The 25,298-nt window shown below is 42.7% G+C and overlaps 1 protein-coding gene across 1 annotated transcript in view; it reads right to left on the minus strand.

The window, feature by feature from the left end:
• Nucleotides 1–79: 79 nt before the first annotated feature.
• Nucleotides 80–25,298, minus strand: part of VOPP1 (VOPP1 WW domain binding protein) — a 66,826-nt gene continuing 41,607 nt past the window's right edge. The window contains exon 5 of the mRNA XM_034640573.1: nt 80–2,603. Coding sequence (XP_034496464.1) covers nt 2,413–2,603 — 191 coding nt within the window. The 3' untranslated portion in view covers nt 80–2,412. The remainder of the gene's footprint in view (nt 2,604–25,298) is intronic.

The following is a 25,298-nucleotide window of genomic DNA, read 5'->3' on the forward strand; positions in this document are numbered from 1 at the left end:
TTAAAAAAAAAAAAAAAAAAAAAAGAAGCCTTATCTCCACCCTCTTTCCCACATCCCAGCAAAATAATCAAAGCACGTGCCCAAATTTATTTTTTATTTTGCACACATAGGAAATGGGACCCTATCAAAAGAGAACAAAAAAGAGAAATGAGCCAAATGTTGCAGAGAAAAAACATGCACAGATCTGCTCCCAGTTTACTCCTAATCACTGACTCTCTAAGAGTTTAACACACCAGGAGCTGGACTTGTTCCAGGAGGGGGACACAGTCCACGTCAGCACAGATGGAATGAGAATGGCCAGGAAATGTCACCACAGGTGGAATTTCTACACACGGGGTCAGTGTTCACGGTAGCAGGGTTCTCGCCCAGGTTCAAGGGTAAAGAAAATTTATCTTTACAAACATGGAATACAAAATTGTTGAGCACTACCTAAATCGTTCAGTCTCTGAGATAATTTGCTAGCAAAAAGATAAATAAAGTTTAGTCATGGACATTTGCGTGCTTATTCAAGTGCACCCGATCCAATTCCAGGGGCGGCCGAGCCTGTGCTGCTTATTGGAAAAAAAAAAGTGAAGGGAGAAGTTTAAGTCAAAAATGCAAAACAAATGGCCTGGAAGAAGAGGAGGCTTCTGGACCCACATCGTTGTCCTTGGTTGTAAACAGCAAACATTGTGCTCTGTTGTCTCATTTGAGTCGAGGACAAGGGTGTCGCGAGGTACTGCGGTCAGGACAGGAGCTCGGGGTCGCGGAGGGTGGCTGGAGACACCAGCAGCTGCATCTGTGTTCATAAACCGCGCGCCCGATGGTTTTTGTTTGGCTCCAAGCATCTGCTGCGGAATTCCCTGGGAGGCTTGCAGACTCTCCACCTTTACAGGAAGGGAAGTCTGAGCAGTCGCTGCCGTCCTATCCTGGTTCCTCACCCGTGCCTACATAGATATCCCAGTAGAAGAGGGACACTCAGACTCCTGGTGGGGGAATGGAAACACTCAGCACCCCTGCACTGAGATGTCCTGATGCTCAAGTTCAATGAGTGACAGTTTCTCAAGAGGCTCCAATTACTTATAACAAAAACAAGCCCCCACTACTGCACACACAGGGACCCACCCACCTTGGCTATGGTGCTGTCTTCCTACACACGAGCGGCCAGGTGTCAGTCTGGGTTTAACTGCACTACCAGCATTGCTGACCGCAGAGGAACAGCACCCTTACAGCCGGTGACGTCTCGTTCGACCCCAGGCTGAGATAAGTTTCTTAGCCAGGGTCTGCATTTCCAACCACATCTTCTATTCTAAGTGTGATTCAGTTGTCAGTACTCTTTGAGGAGATTCCTCCTGCAGTCCTGGGACTTTGCATTCCTGTCTCGTTTTCAACAAGCTTTTCCTCTTCAGACCCTGACACACACACACACACACACACACCCCTGCTGAGATCAAACAAGCCACTGGCCTGGCCTGCCTCAACACCGCTGGCCGGACCCTGCAGGGACACCTCTCTCCAAGGGGCTGATGTGACTTCCCGGCCAGATGTGCCTCTCTCCTTTGCAAGTGCCATCTCAACCACTGCCAGGGCTGCCGTGGGGGAGGGCGCAGACACCTCTGGTCGTGAACAAAGGCCAGAGAGCTGCTGACGTTCTCAGTCTGACCTTAAAGGACGGGACTCTGTTGAGCTTCCACAAACTCACTAGAAACGGGGGAACATTTTATTTTTGCCAAGTCAGACGAAGAGTTCATAAAATGCAATGTCCCAGTTTGACGCAGGAATCAATTTCCCATCTTTCCTTGGTGACGGTCAGGTAACTGCAGACATCCAACTTGACCTCATCCGCATCTTCATCTCCTCCATGTACACAGCCCTCTCCCAGCCCTGGCCATGCAGAAGGAAGCCTCGCTCATCTTCAGGGAGGGATGCAGATAGAAAGTGCTAACAGGCTTCTACACCACAGTCTAACAGCTTCTCGAAGAGGAAGACTGACAGGACAAGGGGCTCAGAGCGGACCCTGTGGGGCCTCATTTCTGTGAGCTGCCTGCTGTGTGCCTGGAAGGACAGTCCTCTCCTTGTGCTCACCTGTGCTCACCGGCACACATGGGCCCTGCCTTGGCTCCTCCTCCTTAGTTTCTCCCCCAAGGATCTAAGGTGTCAACCCTTGGGGACTGTCCACACTCTGCCAGAGCTCAGATTACACCAGAAACAGAAGCAACAGAGGAGACACAGGATAAATTCAAATACTGGTCCTCCACAGAAAACTTGAAAGGGAGCTGTGCTTGCTTGGAAGATATCAAAGAGGAATTTGCCCTTAGTGGCTCAGAAGACAATTCCTGGAAGCGAACATTGATGGGGACAGAGAGGTGGAGGGAAAGCACCCCTCCCTGTTCCCCTGTGAGTCGCATAGGCAGGTGCTGGGCAGCGCCCCGGCTACTTGGCCTTCACCACCTGTTCATACGGGGGTGGGGGCGTATTGCAGTAAGAAGGAGGGGGAGGGTAGGCTATGCTTCCCTGGGGTGAGCTGGGCTGGACCTGGAAAGCCATCGCCACAGGATTCCCGGCAGGATTCATCCCCAGTCCTCCAGGGTCAGTGTAATACGGCAGCCCCGGCTGCTGGGCTCCTGAAAAGACAGATGAACAGGTGTGAACCCAGCAGAAAAAACCCACTGCCCGTCACACCCAGAGCAGTGTCAGGCTGAAGGGGCTGTGGAGATCAGCACCCCAATCATTCACTCCACTGACATGTATTGAGGGCCAAATGCCCGGACGCAGTGGGGCACCCGGGACATAGTAACAGGCCGGAGCCACACGTGAGTCCCTAGCCTCATGGAGCCTGTGCTCTAGTGGGTGCAGCTGGCTGAAAGGGCACACACAAACTCAGCAGGGCAGCTAAGTGACAGGACGGACATTACAGGATCAGGCAGAGTAGGCATGGGGCTCCGACGTCGCAAACCCAAAGCCTGAGTGATACACCAAGGAGGCCTGCAAAGAGCTGAAGAAGTGTGTGCTGAAAAAATTACCAACAGAGACGGCCGTGTCCACTTCTAAGTGAAGAAAACCAGGGCCATGGTAAGGTAAGCCAATCTGCAGCTCTCTGGAACAGCTGGAAGAGGACCCTGGTTCCCTGACTGTTGCCACAAGCCCTTTGAGAACACAGTTTGCTGAAGCACGTTTCTTAAGTATGGCCTCCATTCCCATTGGCTGGGTTAACATTTTTTCAGGGTGGCGGATACCCATCATCCAGGTGAGCCTGAGCTCACAGACAACGGGAGCAAACGCAGAAGGGTGGGCTGATGCATCTACGGAACCTCTATTTGCCTCTGGTGCTGTTGGAGGAGACGCTCTTCTCCACGGGCGAGGCTGTCAGATGCAGGCTGACCCCTGCTTCAGGCCAGGGTGTAGGACATGGGAGTGGACGTCCGGAAATAAAGAAGGTGAGGAGGGAACAAGCTGGCCACCCTGCCCAGATCTAGTCATAACTCTCATTTTAATGGGTAGGAATTCTGAGCTGCTGTTTTAGAGCCTATTTTTTAGATTTGCTCTTCCTCTGACCATGCTAAGAACACTACAGAGTTCTGGACATATAAAAGGAGAATCAAAAAAAAAAAAACAAAACTGTGAGCTTTGGGTGTGTCCCAGGCGAAGCTAATTTTGTGGGTAGACTCAGGTCTATTTGAGTGAGGCCTCATTTAACCCAGAAAGATACTTGGGGTGTCAAAGAAGTCATCCTGTATGTGTCTTGGTTAGGGCTTTTTTTTTTTTTTTCCTTTTTTCAAATGTATCTTGGCACAGTTTAACTGAATAAAGGTCAGATTGCTAGAAAGACGCCCACCAACCTGTGTAAGATATCGCAAACCTGGCACGTGTCAGATCTTGGAAATCTACGAATGTGCCGAAGGACAGAATAAGAAACCTAAGGCCAGAAAAGCATTCCAGGGTGTAAAGCAGGAGAGCAATCAGCCACAAATGCCACCTTTATCGTCGCCGCCTCATCTCGCCCCTGTACGGCCCAGCACACGGCACCTGCTGCCCCATCTGTGCAGCCTCCCATTGCCTTGGGATGCATTTGCTTACAAGCCCGTGACCAGCCATGACCATGAGTTTCCCAAGGGCAGAGATTATGATTTATTTATCTCTGGGTCCCTGTACATTTTATATAAACAAAAAGTTACTTAAAGATTAAAAAAAAAAAAAGGCAGTAGTTTGGAAAAGACATCATCAAAGTCCTGACTATGAAAGAAGGAGAGAATGAGACATATTCAGAGGGAATAACCAAAAGGCCCTGGGGACCGATTCACTGTGAAATACTTGAGGATAGAGAAGAGGTCTGCCTAGAAAAGACCCTGGTTTATGGCTTTGATAAAAGGGCCCACCAAAAAAGAGAGGGGATACAAGGAAAGAGGGGTGCAGGGGAAAGAAGGGGTGAAGGCCATGAAAACTCCACGCTGGAACTTCTGGAGCTGAGGCAGCTTCAGGACTCTTCTGTAAAAGTGGGGACAAAAACAGGGGTGTGGTTAAAACCACTCAGGAAATGTGCAGGGAGGGAGAACAGACAGCTGAGGAGAGAACTGTAGGAAAGACAACATTCAAGTCAGGAAAAGAACACCAAGCGTGTAAGGTGGTGGAGAAGAATTCAAAGGAGACTTGGGAGAAATAACGAAACAGTGAAGGAGGGGTGGTGTCATGGCAGCAAAGGGAAAGGAGAGTTTTTAAGGAAGAAGTGATTGGGTCTCTACAATGTCCAACAGGGGACAAAATAAGAACAGCAAATTTTCAATGGATATGGTATTTGGGATTTCTCATCAGTAGTTTTGGTACAGTGGTAGGCACCCACAGCAGTGGGAAAAAATCTATTCAGGGAAAGGAAGGAGAAGACCAGATGAGGGGATATGCAGTAGCTAAAAGGGATGCAGGAAGAAGAAAGATGTGTTTTTAAGGGTGGGAAATAATTGAGATTGTTTACAGGGTGTAGGAACACACATTTATAGGAAAGAGAAATGCTGTCTAGGGAAGAATATAAGCTCAATGAGGGAGGGAGCTAAGTCTGGTTCAACATTTGCACCCCACTGCCTGGCAAAGAGCCTGGTGCCCAAGAGGACACCAACTCGTTCTGTTGAATGCATGGAGGCATCAGCTCTGAGGAGCAGCAGGGGGAACCCACAGTTGTGCGGGAAGGAGGACCAGGGTGCTCAGAGCACACAACCTCTATATGGAATGAATCGGGGTGGTGGGTTATTTGAGCAGATTCCAAAATGCTCAAAGAAGAGATGGCCATAGATGGTAGCAAAATAGTGACAAGGAGTGACAGGGCCCACTGGTATGGGATTCAGTGTGATAGGGATTTAGGAACAAGAGCGGAAGCCAGGCACCAAAGGGATGCCAGCAGCATCTCCTTACCCTATGGGGGTAGAACGTGGGAGAACAGAGCTAGCCCTTCAGGATGAAGGGTTCATGGCAGATGGTCCAGTTAGAGAAAGAAAACATACAGAGGACTCTATGAAGAAGCTGGAGTTACAGTAAGACTTTCTACACAAGACAAAGAGGAAAGGATCTGGAGAAGTGAGTAAAACAATGGCAGCCACACAACAGCCTCTTTCGTTTCCTCAAGTATTAATAAGTGTCTATAATGCCAGTCTGTGTTACATGGGTATACACACATATTATATGGGTATGGAATGGGGACAGTTAGGGGACAGGAATGCGATCAGATAGAATCGTATACATATTCTTTTTTTAAAGATTTATCTATTTATTTGAGAGAGAGCAAGCATGAACAGGAGAGGCAGAAGGAGAGGAAGAGAGACTCTCAAGCAGACTCCCCACTGAGCATGGAGCCCGACAACGGGGCTCGATCTCATGACCCTGAGATCACGACCTGAGCCATAACCAAGAGCTGGACAGTTAACTGTGCCACCCAGGTGCCCCCACAATTCTATGTTGAAGACACTGAGGCTCAGGAAGATGAAGTAACTTGCCAAGGACACATAGCTAATATTTGAAAGCACCAGGATTTGAACACAGGAGTGTTTCTCAGGATAGGGTGATAAGCTGGGAGAAGAAGTTCAGGCTAGAAAGGGATGGGAAAATCAGAGAAGACTGGTGACATAATGGGCCTACATTCTGAGCTCCAACCAAAAATGAAGGGCTTGACTAAGACCTGTCATAACAGACTTCCACCTCAGCTGCACTCATCCCTAACACACCATCTTGTGTCCAGAGAACACAAGTCATTCCATTCTTTAATGCCATCATCTCTTTTCTCATTGAGAGACTTGGCATGATTTGAGAAGGAACTCTAGATTCAGCATAGGTGAGTAAGAAGAGCTTAAAGACGTCAGTGGACAATAGCTCCTCCTAAGAACTACCCCACATATGCTGAAGGGTGGTCCGGCAGGCAAGCCTTCTCAACAATGACCCTGCCACCACTCAACTACGTGGACTGGCCAGTAACTTGTGAATGGATGAGCTGGGCCAATATTTTCTCAAGATGCAGAAGAATCCGGCTGGTAGCAGAGAATGGAGTGGAAATGCAGGGAGAGGTGGAGACAGCCTGAAGATCATGTGGCCCAAGAGATGGAAAGGTTACCAGCCCCAGGATGTCACAATTCCCAAGAGCTTCCGTGTGTCTATAATTAGCCCCCACTCGGAGTTCACGCTGATGAGTATCGGTGCCCTTTTCAGTCTACCTACTGCCTGTCTTCTCAGTTTAATCGGACCCCATAGCCTGCCTTCCCACATCTATCTCCTCCAGCCAGGCTGCTCCTCAAGCCATAGGCAGGTCTCCTAAACACTGTGCAGCAGACACACAGCTGATCCTTTCCCCCATGACTCAGACTTCCTGTCTTTATTCCCACTTTTGGTTGGGGTCTTCCTATTCACCAGTTCACTCGTGGGACTATAAGCTAAGTTCCCTTATGAGGGATAACATTGTCCATAATCAGGTTCTCAGCTGTTTCAGTCTTCTTCCTTATTGTCCTGCCTTGTTCTTTGCCTCCCAAAAAGAACCTAGTTGCTTGTATCCTGCTCACCTCTCCCCTGACTCTCACTAGAGAGTGTTTCCTAGTTGTTCCACATGCAGACCACTCCTCCATCTCCACACCACCTCCTCCTGGCTCCTTGTCTGGCTAATTCCCATTTATCTTTCAAGTTTCAGATCAGAATCACCAACTCCAGGAAGCTACCTCTCACTGCCTACCACTTCCTTGCTGGATTAGGTACCCTGGCTTCCTGGCATCCAGAACAGTATAATTTTGTGAGCTTTCTGCACACGAAGATAGGCTCATTCATCTTGGAATCCTCAGAGTCCAGAACAGCACATGGCTTGTGATATTCCATAAATATGAGAGGGATGACTGAAGAGGGATGAATGGTGACGTTGCTTTGGATTTTGCCTCTGTTATACTGTGCTGGGCACACTTGAGAGTTTCATGAAGCACACCTATTTCTTTTTTTTTTTTCATTATGATATGTTAGTCACCATACAGTACATCATTAGTTTCTGATGTAGTGTTCCATGATTCATTGTTTGCATATAACCCAGTGCTCCCTGCAATATGTGCCCTCCTTAATATCCTTCACTGGGCTAGCTCATCCCCCACACCCTCCCCTCTAAAACCCTCTGTTTCCCAGAGTCCATAGTCTCTCATGGTTCATCTCCCCCTCTGTTTACCCCCCTTCATTTTCCCCTTCCTTCCCCTAATGATCTCCCTGCTAATCCTTATGTTCCACAAATAGTGAAACCATGTGATAATTGTCTTTCTCTGCTTGACTTATTTCACTTAGCATAATCTCCTCCAGTTCCATCCATGTTGATGTAAATGTTGGGTAATCATTCTTTCTGATGGCTGAGAAATATTCCATTGTATATATGGACCCCATCTTCTTTATCCATTTATCTGTTGAAGGGCATCTCAGCTCCTTCCACAGTTGGGCTATTGCGAACAATGCTGCTATGAACATTGGGGTGCATATGGCCCTTGTTTTCACTACATCTGTATCTTTGGAGTAAACACCTAATAGTGCAATGGCTGGGTCATAGGGTAGCTCTATTGTTAATTTTTTAAGGAAGCTCTGCACCTTTTTCCAAAGTGGCTGCACCAACTTGCATTCCCACCAACAATGTAAGAAGGTTCCCCTTTCTCCACATCCTCTCCAACATTTGTTGTTTCTTGCCTTGTCAATTTTTGCCATTCTAACTGGTGTAAGGTGTTATCTCGATGTGGTTTTGATTTGAATTTCCCTGATGGCTAATGATGTTGAACATTTTTTCATGTGTCACTGAGCCATTCATATGTCTTCATTGGAAGAGTATCTGTTCATATCTTCTGCCTGTTTTTGTATTTGATTATTTGTTTCTTGGGTATTGAATTTGAGAAGTTCTTTGTAGATCTTGGATACCAGCCTTTTATCTGTAGTGTCATTTGCAAAGATCTTCTCCCAGTCCATGGGTTGCCTCTTTATTTTGTTGACTGTTTCCTTTGTTGTGCAGAAGCTTTTTATCTTGATAAAGTCCCAAAAGTTCATTTTTGCTTTTGCTTCCTTTGCCTTTGGAGACGTGTCATGAAAGAAGTTGCTGTGGCCAATGTTGAAGAGGTTAAAGCCTACGTTTTCCTCTAGTATTTTGATGGATTCCTGTCTCACATCGAGGTCTTTCATTCACTTGGAGTTTATCTTTGTGTATGGTGTGAAAGAGTGGTCAAGTTTCATTCTTCTGTATAGAGCTATCCAATTTTCCCAGTACCACTTATTGAAGACACTGTCTTTTTTCTATGGGATGTTTTTTCCTGCTTTGTCAAAGATTAGCTGACCATAGAGTTGAGGGTCCATTTCTGGAGTCAGTGTTCTGTTCCATTGACCTATGTGTCTGTTTTTGTGCCAGTACCATGCTGTCTTGGTGATCACAGCTTTGTAGTATAGCTTGAAATTGGACAACGTAATGCCCCCAGATTTGTTTTTCTTTTTCAACATTTCCTTGGCGATTCAGGGTCCTTTCCTGATTCCATGCAAATTTTAGGATTGTTTGTTCTAGCACTTTGAAAAATGCCACTGGTATTTTGATCGGGATGGCGTTGAAAGTGTAGATTGCTCTAGGTAGCATAGACATTTCAACTGTGTTTGTTCTTCTGGTCCATGAGCATGGAATGTTTTTCCATCCTTTTGTGTCTTCTTCAGTGTCTTTCATCAATATTCTGTAGTTTCTAGAGTATCCTTTACCTCTCTGGTTAAGTTTATTCTGAGATATTTTATGGGTTTTGGTGCTATTGTAAATGGAATCGATTCCCTAATTTCTCTTTCTTCAGTCACATTGTTAGTGTATAGAAATGCAACTGATTTCTGTGCATTGATTTTGTATCCTGCCACATTACTGAATTGCTGTATGAGTTCTAGTAATTTTGGGGTGGAGTCTTTTGGGTTTTCCACATAAAGGATCATGTCCTCTGTGAAGAGTGAGATTTTGACTTCTTCTTTGCCGATTTGGATACCTTTTATCCCTTTTTGTTGCCTGATTGCTGTTGCAAGGACTTCTAGTACTATGTTGAATAATAGTGGTGAGAGTAGGCATCCTTGTCGTGTTCCTGATCTTAAGGGAAAGGCTTCCAGCTTTTCCCCATTGAGAATGATATTTGCTGTAGCCTTTTCATAGATGGTTTTTATGAGATTGAGGAATACACTCTCTATCCCTACACTCTGAAGGGTTTTAATAAGGAAAGGATGCTGTATTTTGTCAAATGCCTTTTCTGCATCAATTGAGAGGACCATATGATTCTTGTCTCTTCTCTTATTAATGTGTTCTAACACACTGATTGATTTGTGAATGTTGAACCACCCTTGCATCCTAGGGATGAGTCCCACTTGGTTGTGATGGATAATCCTTTTAATGTACTGTTGGATTATATTAGCTAGGATCTTGTTGAGAATTTTGGCATCCATATTCATCAGGATATCAGCCTGTAATTCTCCTTTATGATGAGTTTGGAAGTTTTCCTTCTGTTTCTAATTTTTGAAACAGCTTTAGGAGAATAGGTATTATTTCTTCTTTGAATGTTTCGTAGAATTATCCAGGGAATCCATCAGGCCCTGGACTCTTGTTTTTTGGGAGGTTTTTACTCACTGCTTCAATCTCTTCACTGGTTATTGGTCTATTTAGGTTGTCGGTTTCTTCCTGTTTCAGTCATGGTAGTTTATAGGTTTACAGGAAGGTATCCATTTCTTCCAGGTTGCTTAATTTGTTGGCAAGTAGTTGTTGATTTGAAACTATTGTTTCTAATGATTGATTCTATTTCCTTAGTGTTAGTCGTGATCTCTCCCCTTTCATTCATAATTTTATTAATTTGGGTCCTTTCTCTATTCTTTTGAATAATTCTGGTCAGTGGCTTATCAATCTTATTAGTTCTTTCAAAGAACCAGCTTCTAGTTTTGTTGATCTGCTCTACTATATTTTGGGTTTCTAATTTATTGATCTCTGCTCTAATCTTAATCAGTTGTCTTTTCATGCGTGGCTTAGGCCTGTTCTTCAGTTCCATCTCCAGCTGCTTAAGGTATGAGTATAAGGACTGCATTTTAGATTTTTCTATCCTTTTGAGTGAGGCTTGTATGGCTATGTATTTCCCCCTTAGGACCGCGTTTTCAGTGTCCCATTGGTTTTGGACCGATGGGTTTTTGTTCTCATTGGTCTCCATAAATTGCTTAAGTTCTTCTTTAATTTCCTGGTGGACCCAAACATTCTTAAGCAGGATGTTCCTTAGTTTCCAAGTGTTTGAGTTTCTTTCAAGTTTTTTCTTGTGATTGAGTTCCAGGTTCAAAGCACTATTGTCTGAGAATATGTAGGGAATAATCTCAATCTTTTGGTATTGGTTGAGACCTGTTTTGTGACGCAGGATATGGTCTATTCTGGAGAAAGTTCCATGTGCATTTGAAAAAAATGAGTATTCTGTTGTTTTAGGGTGGAATGCTCTGTGTGTATCTATGAGGTCCATCTGGTCCAGTACATTATTCAGAGCTCTTGTTTCTTTGTGGATTTTCTGCTTAGATGATCTGTCTATTGCTGAGACTGGAGTGTTGAGGTCCCCTACTATTAACGCATTATTATCTATATGTCTCTTTATTTTGATTAACAGTTGGCTTCTGTAGTTGGCTGCTCCCCTGTTGGGGGCACAGATATTTATAACTGTTAGAACATCTTTTTGGATCCACCCTTTAAGAATAATATAGTGTCCTTCTGTATCTCTAACTACAGTCATTAGCTGAAAATCTAAGTGGTCTAATATGAGAATTGCTCCCCCAGCTTTCTTTTGAGGTCTGTTGGCATGAAAAATGGTTCTTCATCCCTTCGCTTTCAGTCTGGATGTATCTTTAGGTTCAAAGTGAGTCCCTTGTAGACAACATATGGATGGGTCATGTCTTTTTATCCAATCTGCAACCCTGTGTCGTTCTGTGGGTGCATTTAGGCCATTCACATTGAGAGTGATTATTGAGAGATATGGTTTTAATGTCATCATGTTGCCTGTGAAGTCCTTGTTTCTATAGGTTGTCTCTGTAAACTTCTGTATCACTCTACTTTTATAGAACCCCCCTTAATATTTCTTGTAGGGCTGGCTTGGTGGCCACATATTCTTTCAGTTTCTGCCGGTCTTGGAAGGGCCTTGTCTCTCCATCCATTCTGAATGACAGCCTTGCTGGATAAAGGATCCTTGGCTGCATGTTCTTCTCACTTAGCGCTCTGAATACGTCTTGCAATCCCTTTCTGGCTTGCGAGGTCTCTGTAGACAGGTCTGATGTTATTCTGATGTTCCTCCCTCTGTAGGTGGGGATTCTCTTCCCCCTGGCCGCTTTCAAGATTGTTTCCTTGGATCTAAGACTTGCAAATTGTACTATTATACGTTGTGGTGTTGATCTGTTCTTGTTGATCTTGGAAGGGGTCCTCTCTGCCTCTTGGACATGAATTCTTGTTTTCTTCACCAGATTAGGGAAGTTCTCAGCTACAATTTGTTCAAATATCTCTTCTAGACCTCTCTCTTTCTCCGCCCCCTAGGGGATCCCGATAATTCCGACACTGGAACGTTGCACTGAGTCAGTAATCTCCTGTAGCTTTTTTTCTTGAAATTGGATTTTTTCCCATGCCAGCTCTTTTTCCTTCTTTTCTATAATCTCATCCTCTAACTCACTAATTCTCTCTCCTGCCTTGTTTACCCTGGCCGTCAGAGCATCCAGTTTAGACTGCATTTCATTCATAGCATTTTTAATTTCCATCAGATTCGTTCTCATTTCAGGCCTTAGAGATTCTATATTTTCGTTAATATTTTTCTCAAGCCTATACATCATCTTGATAATTGATACTCTGGAATCCATTTCTAAAATCTTGGTTATATCCATACCCATTACTTCTGGGGCAGAGGCCACAGTCTCTGTTTCTTTCCTTTGTTGGGGTTCCTCCTCTGTTATTCTGATGAGGTGTGGTTGTGCGGAAGTACAGAGTCCAAATTATTGACCAGGACCCAACAAGATGCACCTGTTTTATACGGTCCTTAGGAATGTGGGCCTCTTGTTCTTTCAGCCTGCCTTCTGGGGGAAGGGCCTGTTGCGCTGATATTCAGGCAACCCCGTTTGGGCAGAGTTGTCCTTCCCCCTGGGGGGGGGAGATGCGCACAGTGAGAACTGTTTTTGGGGGGGCTTTTGTTCTCTTGGGGCTTTCCCTGGTGGCTGTGACTCTTCTGAGAGTCAGAGCAGCAGTGACCATATCCAAGCCTCTGTCTCAGAATAGAGATTGCGGTCTGCTCTTCACTGACTCTCCTGGCCACTGTAACTCTGTTTCTGTCGGTGCTGCTAAAAACCCCAGTGTCCTGATTTGTGTGCCCCACAGCTGCTCTCCCAGTCCTTGCTCCCAGGGCCAGCAGGTCTCTGCTCTTTGTGCTTCTAAAACTGCCAGCCACACATGTGCTCCCGAGCTCCAGGTTTCAGTCTGGTTTCCCCACTGCTACCGGTTTCTAGTCCAGCCTGCTTCCCAGCACGGGAGGCTTCTGCCTAGCCAGCACACGAGCACGGCGGCTCCCTCCCCCTTCCGTTTATCTTCTGATATCTGCCCACAGGCTCCTGGCTCCCACTTCATACCTCGAGACCAAGCACCAGAGATGTTCTGTTTGTAGAGATCCAGATGTATCTTCTTACATGTCAGGCTGATTTCGTGGGTATTCAGGATGGTCTGGTAGATATCCAGCTCAATTCAGAGGACCAGTTGAAATAGGGTCCCCTACTCCTCCGCCATCTTTCCCTTCCTCTGAGGCACACCAATTTCTGATACGACAGGAAGAACAGGCTGCCCCAGCCCAGCAAGCCTGCACCAACCCTGCCCATCACTCCTGAGGACAGAGGCATTGAAAGATGACCTCAACTCCCTATCACAGATGACAGCAGGGTGGGCTGTGGTCTTTGTACCAGAGATGTGCCGTGGGTGTGTCTATAACATCTGTGCATCATGGCCACTCACACTGGTAATGAGATACATTGGTAAGTGTGTCCAATTTAATTGGCATTTTTATGTTAACAGTCACAACTCTGGATATTGCTGGGAATTAGAAGAATAAGATTGAAATACTGAAGATGGAGAGGCACTTGGAATACTGGAAACAGAACAGATAGGAGGTGGATAAATTATGTATTTGTCAGGAACATGAGTCCTTAGGTGCAAACGCCTGGCAAACACAGGGATGGAACATGCTGGAAAGACTGTGGTGTAGGCAGGAGGGCAGCAGAGACAGAGGACGGACTCTCACAGAGCACCTGGCCAGGCGGAGGCACCAGCTCACACAGAGACGTTTGCTAGATCTCTGCTCAATTGGCTAAAAGAATAAGTATTGACAAGACACTGACTGGCTGACCATTCAGCCTCCCACAGAGAAGGGAAACTGAGGAGATGGACTTGGTCTGACTGGTTGAGGGGAGAGGCAGCTGGAGCACTCCATCACACGTGTGAAAACCACAGGGAGAAAGCCAGGCAAGAACAGGTCTGTGTCCACAGGCTTGAGAGAGATAATTTCAAAAATGTCCCCCCAAATGTATACATGATTCTATGGCACATAACTCTGGAATCCAAAGCATATTAAAGTGAAATTTCAACTCTATCATCACAAATAAGCACGATGATAACACTTTCAAAGGTTGCAAACCAAGCCAGTGTGACTGATTCCAAAGAACAAAATTGAAGTGAACTTATCACCAGAACGGAACCAGGTAAAATAAAGCCCAATGGAGCTAAGGGTTGGCAAAAAACTGAAGAAAAAAGAACCTTTTAAAAATGTATGCATGGAGGATAAAGAAGATTCAGAAGGAAAAGAAATGGCCAAGAGAAAAACAGTATCTTCTTCTCTTGTCAAAGAGAATGGTTTGAAATGGAAACAGAGATTAAAATGAGGGAAAGTAAAACTCTAAGACAAGTAAGTACAGGCTGGGTTTGGGGAAAGCAATTCGGTGGCCCGACTCTGACAAAGTACCACTGTGTAAGAAGTGAGGAAGGAAACCAGTATTCAAGCCCTGCATTAATACTATGAGATCATTTATTCCTGTTTCGTAGATGCAAAGCTGAAGGCCAAAAATCGTACATCTACTGGGTCTGTAAGAAACAAGGAATCCATCCTACAGCAAGTGAGCTGAAGTAGCTAAGAGTGAGCTGAGGTGGGCGGCGTATTCGGAAGGAAGGCGCGTGAGTGCCTGCACACTGCTAAAACACGGAGTTAAACCAGGAGCCTCCCTCTTTGTGACTTTTTATCACAAGAGATAACTCTTAAAAATTGGGGTGTCAGTTGCTGCCAGAAATACCAGAACTAATTTCTTGCAGAGAGCATTTTCATGATCAATAGACAAGTCTCCCCTCCTTCATTACTTGCCCCTTTCTTTCTTCTCATATTGTATCTATTTATTTTGCTAAATTGTCTCGGCTACTAAAAATATTTTTCAGTTCATCCCCTAGGATATAAAGATATATTGTTTACAAATAGAAATAGTTTTGTTTCTCCTTCCCAATGGTTAAATATTATCATTCATGTTAATACTGTAGCCAGAAGATCTAGAACAATGCTAAATATTGATGATACTAAATACTCTAATTTTTAAATGGGGATACTTCCACTGTTGCACTAAAGATGATGTTGGCAGCAGGTCCAGAGCACAAATTTACTTCATCCTTACTGAACATTTCCATTCAAAAGGCACAGCTGGGTATATCGTTGAGGACTTGATCCTTGCCTTCCAGGACCCTCAAGGAACATACACTCTTAATCTTTATTATATTAAGAAAAAGCCGGGATGCCTGGGTGGCGCAGTCGTTAGGCATCTGCCTTGGGCTCAGGGCGTGATCCTGGTGTTCCGGGATCGAGTCCCACATCGGGCTCCTCTGCTGGGAGCCTGTTTCTTCCTCTCCCACTCCCCCTGCTTGTGTTCCCTCTCTCACTGGCTGTCTATCTCTGTCAAATAAATAAATAAAAAGTCTTTAAAAAAAGAAAAAGAAAAAGCCTTATATTGCTGGTTACATTACTAGTTTACAGTACGTTAATGGTTTTGAAAGAGTTTTGATAAGGGATTTATACTGAATTTTATCAAATTTCATCAACAGCTTTTTCAGCATCTACGGAGATACTCATTTTTTGTTTTGTTTTGCACTTTTTGTGTTGCAAATATACATAACCTAAAATTTACCACCTTGACCATTTTTAAGTTTACAATACAGTGATATTAAATATACTCACATTGTTGTGCAATCATCACCGTGATACATCCCCATAACTCTTTCCATCTTGTAAAACTGAAACTCTATATCCTTTAACAGTAACTCCCCATTATTCCCTTTCTCTAGCCCGGGCAACCACCAAAATACTTTCTGCTTTTATGGTTCTGACTACTCTAAGTGCCTCATGTAAGTAGAATCATACAATATTTGTCCTTTTGTGACTTATTTCACTTGGAGTTCTTTCCTTCCTAAATTAATATCCCATTGTGTATGTGTGTGTACATGACACATTTTGCTTATCCGTTCATCTGTCATTGGACACGTGTGTAACATCTATGTTTCAGTAATTGTGAATAATGCTGCCATGAACTTGGGTGTACAAGTATATCTTCGAAACTGCTTTCAATCCTCCTGGGTATATACCCAGAAGTGAAATTGCTGGATCATATATAATGGCAATTATATTTTTAGTTTTTAGGAATTGACATACTGTTTCCATAGTGGCTGCACTATTTCACATTCACACCAACAGAGCAAAAGGGTTCCAATTTCTCCACATTCTGGCCAAAACTTACCTTCTGCTTTTTGACAGTACCTATCTTAGTGGGTATGAGGTGGTTATCTTGTAGTCTTGATTTGCATTTCCCTAATGATTAGTGATGTTGACCTTGTATTCATGTGTTTTTTGGCCATTTGTTTATCTTCTTTGGAGAAATGTCTATTCAAATCCATTGCCTATTTTTGAATAGGGTTGTTTGGCTGGGGTTGGTTTTTTTGTTTTGTTTTGTTTTTTGGGTTTTTTTGTTGTTGTTGTTGAGTTTTAGGAGTTCTCTATATATTCTAGATATTAATTGCTTATCAAATGTGATTTGCAAATATTTTCTATTGTGGGTATAGCCTTTTAACTCTATTGATAGTATCTTTTGATACATAAAATATTTAAATATTCATGAAGTTCAACTTGCCTATTTTTTTTCTTTTATTACTCTGACCTTTGGAGTCATATCCAAGAAATCATTGCCAGGGGTGCCTGGGTGGCACAGCGGTTAAGCATCTGCCTTCGGCTCAGGGCATGATCCCGGCGTTGTGGGATGGAGCCCCACATCAGGCTCCTCTGCTGGGAGCCTGGCCCTTCCTCTCCCACTCCCCCTGCTTGTGTTCCCTCTCTCGCTGGCTGTCTCTATCTCTGTCGAATAAATAAATAAAATCTTTAAAAAAAAAAAAAGAAATCATTGCCAAATCCACTGCTGTGATACTTTTGTCCTTGTTTTCTTTTTCTTTTTCTTTTTTTTTTTAAGATTTTATTCATTTGAGAGAGAGAGAAAGAGACAGTATACAAGCAGGAGGAGAGGCAGAGGGAGAGGGAGAAGCAGACTCTCCGCTGAGCCAGCTGGGAGCCCCATGTGGGGCTTGATCCCAGGATCCGGAGATCACGACTTGACCTGAAGCCAGATGCCTAGCCATCTAAGCCATCCAGGTGCCCCATCCTTGTTTTCTTCTAAGAGTTTTATTGTTTTAGGTCTTACATTTAGGTCCTTGGTCAATTTATTTTTTAAGATATTCTTTTTTTAATTTTTTAAGTAGTCTCCACACCTAGCATGGAGCCCAACATGGGGCTTGAACTCATGACCCTGAGATCAAAACCTGAGCTGAGATAAAGAGTTGGATGTCTGACTGAGCCACCCAGGGACCCCTTAAAGATTTTATTTTCAAGTAATCTCTACATCCAATGTGGGGCTTGAATTTACAACCCTGAGGTCAAGAGACCAACTTAGCCATCCAGGCACCCAAGTCCTTGATCCATTTTAAGTTAATTTTTGTACACAGTGTAAGTAAGGGTTCAACTTCATTCTTTTGCATAGGGATTTCCAGTTTTCCCAGCATAATTTGTTGACCAGACTGTCCTTTGCCCATCGAATGGCCTTGCCATGCCTGCTAAAAGTAATTTGATCAAATATGCATGGGTTTATTATTGAGCTCTCTATTCTAGTCCATTGGTTTGCTTCGCTGTCTTTATGCCAGTACCACACTGTTTTAAGGTAGCTGTTTAGTAAGTTCTGACATCAGGAAGTATGAATCCTCCAATTATCGTCTATTTTTCAAGACTGGTGGCTAATCAGTGTCCTTTGAGATTCCATATGAATTTTAGAATGGGTTTTTCTATTTCTGTAAAAAACATCATTGGGATTTTGATAGGGTTTGCCTAGACTCTGTAGAATGCTTTGTGTAGTACTGATATTGACATTTTAACAATATTAAGTCTTCCAATCCATGAACATGAGATCAGTTTCCATTTATTCAAATGGAGCTTTTAAAATTCTTGCAATGTTTATAGTTTCCACTGTACAAGACTTTCACCTCCTTAGTTAAATCGCTATTTTATGTTGTACTGCTACTGTAAACGGAACTGTTTAATTTCCTCGTCAGATTGTTCACTGCATGTGTATAGAAATTTAACTGCTATTTGTGTTGACTTGTTTCCCGATACTTTGCTGAATTCATTTATTATATCTAAAAGGTTTTTTTGTGTGTGTTTTTTTTTTTTGTCAAATCTTTAGAATTTTCTATATATAAGATCATATCATTTTTCTGATTACTCATTCAATCTCCTTAGTAGTTATAGGTCTATTCAAATTTTTCTATTTCTTTGTGATTTAGTTTTGGTAGGTTGTGTATTTCTGGGAATTTGCCCATTTCATTTAGTTAATCCAATTTTCTGATGTGCAGCTGTTCACAGTATTCTCTTATAATCCTTTTTACTTCTGTAGAATTGGTAGAAATGTCCCTACTTTTCTAATGTTAGTAATTTGTGCCTTCTCTTTTTTCTTAGTCCATCTAGCTAAAGTTTTGTCAATTCTATTGATCTTTTTGAAGAACCAATTTTCCTGTTTTGTTGATTTGTGCCATTATTTTTCTTCTCTATTTCATTTATCTCTGTTTTTTAGTATTTCCTTCTTTCTGCTAGTTTTGTGTTTGCTTTGTTCTTCTTTGTCTAGTCCCTTAAGTTATAAATTGAGGTTGCTGATTTGAAGTCTTTCTTGTTTTTTAATCTAAGTGTTTACAGCTACAAATTTCCTCCTCCTTCTAACATTGCTCTTGCATTGTCCTGTAAGTTTTGACGTGTTTTGTTTTCATTTGTCTCTAAATATTCTCTTAATTATTCCCCTATTATTATGTCTTAATAATTCCCCCTGTGATTTCTTTTTTGATCCACTGGTTGTTTAATAGTGTGTTGTTTAATTTCACAATTTTGCAAATATTCCAATTTTCCTTTTGTTATTGATTTCTGACTTCATCCTGTTGTAGTCAGAAAAGATACTTTGTATGATATATATTTTGCTAATCTATTGAGACTTAATTTGTGGCCTAATATGCAGTCCATCCTCAAAAATATTCCATGTGCCTGAGAAGAATACATACTCTGCTGTTGGGTGAAGTGTTCTGTGTGTCTGTTAGATCTAGTTGGTTTATTTTGCTCAAGTCCTCTATGCCCTTAGCTTCTGACTTTTCTATCCATTTTTGTGAGTTGAATTCTCCAACTATTATAGTACAGCTGGCTATTTTTACTTCAATTCTGTCAGTTTTTGCTGTATTGAACTTTTCCTAAATATATAATGTTGTCTCTTACTACCTTATTTGATTTAAAGTTTATTTTGTCTGATATTAATATGGCCACCTCTGCTCTCTTTTAGTACTGGAATACCTTTTCTTCATTCATCTTCAACCTGTTTGTGTCTTTGGATCCAAAAAAAAGCCTCTTGTAGACAGCATACAGTTGGATCATGTGTTTTTATCTATTCTCCCAATCTCTGTCTTTTGATTGAAGGGTTTAGTTCATTAAAAGTATTTACTGGGAAGGAAGGACTTACCTCTGTCATTATGCTATTTGTTTTCTATATGCTTATAGTTTTTCTGTCCCTCATCTCCTGCATTACCATTTTTTTTTTAGTTTATTTTTTTGTAGTGAAATACTTAATTCCTTTCTCCTTTCCTTTTGTGTATATTCTTTTTTTTTTAAAGGTTTTATTTATTTATTCGGCAGAGATAGAGACAGCCAGTAAGAGAGGGAACACAAGCAGGGGGAGTGGGAGAGAAAGAAGCAGGCTCATAGGGGAGGAGCCTGATGTGGGGCTTGATCCCACAACGCCGGGATCACGCCCTGAGCCGAAGGCAGATGCTTAACCGCTGTGCCACCCAGGTGCCCCGCTTTTGTGTATATTCTATACCTATCTTTGTGGTTACTATGGAAGTTACATACACTAACACTCTAATATAAAAACACTGTAATTTGGGGGCGCCTGGGTGGCACAGCGGTTAAGCGTCTGCCTTCGGCTCAGGGCGTGATCCCAGCGTTATGGGATCGAGCCCCACATCAGGCTCCTCTGCTATGAGCCTGCTTCTTCCTCTCTCACTCCCCCTGCTTGTGTTCCCTCTCTCGCTGGCTGTCTCTATCTCTGTCGAATAAATAAAAATAAAATCTTAAAAAAAAAAAAAACACAAAAAAACACTGTAATTTGAATTTAACTTCAATAACATACACAAATGCTGCTCCTTTACAGTTTGCCCCTCCCCTTGCAGTGGCTGATGTCACAAAATTACATCTTCATATGTTGTGTGCCCAAACATAAACCAATATTTTAAATGCATTAGTCTCTTAAGTCTCATAGAAAACAAGATTTGGAGTTATAAACCAATGTTACATTAATATTAGCTTTTGTACTTATAATCATTTTTTCTTTATTTTTTAAAGTTTTTTTTTTAAAGATTTTATTTACTTATTAGACACAGAGAGAGAGAGAGCAGGAGAGCCCAGGAAGGGGGAGAGGGAGAAGCAGGGAGCCTGATGCAGGGCTCAATCCCAGGACCCCGGGATCATGACCTGAGCCAAAGGCAGTCGCTTAACCAACTGAGCCACTCAGGTGCCCAATCATTTTTTCTTTAAATGTTTTAGTCTCTTAAATAATACAGAAAACAAAAAGTACATTACAAACAATAGTTACAATAATACTTTCTTTTTTTAAAAAAAAGATTTTATTTATTTATTTGTCAGAAAGACAGCAAGCGAGCACAAGCAGGGGGAGCAGCAGGCAGAGGGAGAAGCAGGCTCCCCGCTGAGCAGGGAACCCAATGAGGGACCCAATCCCAGGGCCCTGGGATCATGACCTGAACCGAAGGCAGACGCTTAACCAACTGAGCCCCCCAGGCGCCCCTACAGTAATACTATCTTTAAAATATTTATTTATTTACTTGAGCGAGAGTGAGAGTGCCCGTGTGTGAGCAGGAGGAGGGGCAAAGGGAGAGTAGGAGAGAGAAAATACCCAAGCAGACTCCCCACTAAGCAGGGAGCCCAACATGGGGCTCAACCTCAGGACCCTGAGATCAAGACCTGAGCTGAAGTTGAATGCTTAACCGACTGAGCCACCCAGGTGCCCATATAATACTTTTTATATTGCCAAGGCATTATTTCTCCACATGGCTTCGAGTTACCATCCGGTGTCCTTTCATTTCGTCCTCCCAGACTCTCTTGAGCACTTCTGGCAAGTCTACTGGCTGCAAAGTCCTTCAGCTTTTGTTTATCTGGGAATGTCTTAGTTTCTTCCTCACCTTTGAAGGAAAGTTTTGCCCCAATATAGTATTCTTGGTTGACAGATTTTTTATTTTAGCACCTTGAATATATCAGCCCACTGTTTTCTGGCCTCCGTAGTTAGTTAGTTTCTTTCTTTCTTTTTAAGATTTTATTTATTTATTTGACAGAGAGACAGACAGCCAGCGAGAGAGGGAACACAAGCATGGGGAGTGGGAAAGGAAGAAGAAGGCTCACAGCAGAGGAGCCTGATGTGGGACTCGATCCCAGAACGCCAGGATCACGCCCTGAGCCGAAGGCAGACGATTAACGACTGAGCCACCCCGGTGCCCAGTGGCCTCCATAATTTCTGATGAGAAATCTGCCTGTGTTCTTACTGAGGATCCCTCTTGTTTTCAGGATTCTCTCTTGGTCTCTGGCTTTCGAAAGATTGACTATAATGTGTCTTGATGTGGCTCTTTGGGCTCCTCTTGGAGTTTGTTGAGCTTCTTAAACATGAATATAAACATCTTTCATCAAATTTTGGAAGTTTTCAACCATTATTTCTTCTAATATTCTCTGTGCCCCCTTTTCTCTCTCTTCTCCTTCTGACACTTCCATGATACAAACGTTGGTCTGCTTGATGCTGCCCTACAAGTCCCTTAGGCTCTGTTCACTTTTCTTCAAACTTTTTTTCTTTGTGTTCCTCAGACTTGATCAATTCTATTGTCCTGTCTTCAGTTTGCTGATTCTTTCTTGTGCTTGTTCAGATCTGCCTTTGAATCCACGTGGTGAATTTTTCATTTCATTTATTATACTTTTTAGTTCCAGAATTCGTTGTTGGCATCTTTTTAGGTTACCTATTTAATGATACTTCCACTTGTTAATATGTCATTTTCTTTACTTTCTCTACATATTCCCGTAGTTCTCTGAGTATCTTTAAAGCAAATGTTTTAAAGATTTGTCTAGCAGATGTGGCATTAGGTCTTTTTCATGAACAGTCTGTGGATTTAATTTTTTCTTTGAATGGGCTATACTTTCTTATTTTTTTGTATGATTTGTGGTTTTTTTTGTTAAACACTGGACATTAGAACGTAATAATGTGGTAACTCTGGAAATCACATCCTCCTCTTCCCCTAGAGTTTGCTGTTTTTGCTACTATTTTTATTTTTTAAAATTAATTGTTGTAGGCTGTCTCTGCTGAGAATCAGCCTGAGATATAAACTTACAGTCTTCTCCCAGGGATGTACAGTCATGTTCTAATTTTTTGTATAAACAGTTGTTTTTTAATATCCTAATCTTTAAGGTCTGGCTCTGAAAGGAGAAAAACTGCAAAATGAAGGGACAGGGAGGAGGGCACTGGCCATTTAAATTCCCCGGAGGTCACTTCAGCTGGAGGAGGTGCAGCAGTGGCTGCCTGCCTCTCTAACCAGTAGCAGCAGATAGCTATCAGAGTGCAGAGCCCCCAATTTTGGAGGGCAGGGTCCCTTTTGCCCACTCTGCTCCTGCATGCTGTGCACAAGCTCCTCAAGGAATATCTGCTTGGCTGCCCATTAAGTGACCTGAGCTGAGGATGGGCAGCTGCTGCTGTGCTAAGAGCTGAAATTGACCAAATTAATGGCAATTTACCCTCCAAGTCTTCCCCGAAAGTTACAAGCTTTCGACAGACTTAAAAATTCCAAGATAACAGCTGATCCTTGAACACCACCAAAGTGAGGAACACCGGCCACCTGCACAGTTAAAATCCACGTATAACTGGATTCTCTCAGAAATTAACTAGTAATAGCCAACTGCCGACTGGAAGCCTTACTGATAACATCGTCAATTAACACACGTTCCGTAGGTTATATGTGTTATAGATGCCATTCTTACAATAAAGTCAAGAATATTGTAAGGAAGAGAAAACACATTTACAGAACTGTACTGTATTAATTGAAAAAAAAAACAAAAAACCTACACATAAACGGACCAGCATAGTTCAAACCCGTGTTGTTCAACGGTCTACCTGTAGAGTTCCATCATACAGTCTCTGTCAGTGCAACTTCTGTCTAGGTGAGGAGAAAACTTTCTGTGCTTCCTACTCCAACTTCTTCCAAGAAGTTTCTGCCAATCATTGCTTTTTGACCTAGCTTACAATGTTAACAGCTTGCCTAACATTAGACTATCCTTGCTCTCTTAAGAAGAGCAATGCTTCGTTATGGTGGTTTACTTCTTTGATAAGTTAATTAGCTATCTAGGACTTTTGTATTTATGCACATCAAACACAGTTCAGTATAAATTAATTCTGTGGTTGTCTCCCAGTTATACCAGCTTCATGAAACAAATTATATAGATTTATATAATTTTTTTCCATAATTTTCTACACATTGTAGTAATTCATACACCATTGAAATACACTGGTTCTTAAAAGTTTCAAAGATACCATATGAATTTAAAGCCATTTTAGAAGTTAATTCTTTGAAAAGTTCTTCGAACTCTTGTTAGGTCCACTGAAATTTTCAATGCTCTGATGCATCTTGGGTAATGTACACTTTCCTATCTTACGAAGGCTTTCCATTTCATGAATACTTCCTTATAATGCTTCATCTTCTCTGGACCTATAATGTTCTAATTTATGATTTTATTTTTTCCCTGTTTTACTGTTCAAGGGTAGGACGTGCAATGACACTTACTTTTGTTGCTTTTGTACTAACTTTTAAATTTGCAAATCTATTCTTCTGCTTTGTGCAGTTAATTTATATTTTTATTATTTGCTTCTTACTGCTTTCTGTGAGTTTATTAGTTTCTGAACCTCTTTGAAGGAGATTCATTTGTTTTTATATTTTAAACTTTTAACAAAGAATAACATTATAAATGCACCCCTAGAAGTCAATTTACATACATTGCACATGTTTTTGTATTAACATTCATACTGATTCTTATATTCACTTGTGTATTCAACAAATATTGAATTCCTACTGTGTGCCAACACTGTTCCAGGCACTTAGGACACAGCAATGACAAACACAAATCTTGGTCTTTACGATGCTTGAAGCTAAGAGAGACAATAAGCAAGGTAAATAACAAAAAATACAGTACATTAATTGATATTAAGTGTTAAAAATGAAAATAAAGCAGAGATGTTGGATAAAAAGCAAACAAGGGGGGAGGAAAGGGAATGTAATTTTCCACTGCGTGCACAGGGAGGGTCTCATGAGAAGGTGAAAGACCTAAAAGAAATGAAGAAATCACCGTGAGCATATGGGGTAAGGTAATGGAGAAGCACGGCTTGTATGTGGTGGGAGGGTTCAGATGGAGAAAGAGCCTTTCAGGCAAAAGGAATCACAGTTCAAAGGACATCAACATAGCAGCCTGGAAGGCCTAAAGCAAGAGGCCAGCGTGCCGCGGGAGTGGAATGAGCTAGGAGGACAGCAGCGGCAGAGGTAAGTGGGAATGGAAGAGCAGTAGGGGGGGGAGATGTAAGAGATGGCGAGGGGCATTGCTGGCCACTGTAAAGACTTCTGACTGTGAGCAGGGTGTGTGGCCTCTAGAGAACTGTTAAGTCTTCCACCTAGGAAGCTCTGACCCCTCTTTGACAGTGTCTGCTTTGTTAGAAACAGACCAAAGCAGGGGAGGTGGGAGCAAGAAGACTAGTTAGGAGGCTCTGGTGAGAATCTGAATTAAAGCCGACAGCAGCAGAGGTGCAGGTGGGAGAGGATGTCAAGATGGCTTTAGGCCCAAACAACTGCAAGAACGGAGCTGCCGTTTGCTGAGATGGGAAAACTGTGAAGACTGGGAAGACTGGGTGTCCACCCAGGCACGGGGTGAGGTGGGGTCAATACCAGGCCCTTAGGATCCTCCCTCACCCCTACCCTTCATTTGCTCAACAAACAACTGAGGGAGTATTCTTTTGTTTCCAAGGGGGAGCAGATTATTTATCTGCTCATTTACAGATTTCTTAAAACTACAAGTTTAGAACCACTAGGTGGGAGCAATTGCTGCCACTTACAGAATGTTGTCTCAGGCCTGGAACTAAGTGCTGTCTGTGGATCACCT

The sequence above is a fragment of the Ailuropoda melanoleuca genome, chromosome 1, assembly GCF_002007445.2.
Source record: "Ailuropoda melanoleuca isolate Jingjing chromosome 1, ASM200744v2, whole genome shotgun sequence".
NCBI classification, from domain to species: domain Eukaryota; kingdom Metazoa; phylum Chordata; class Mammalia; order Carnivora; family Ursidae; genus Ailuropoda; species Ailuropoda melanoleuca.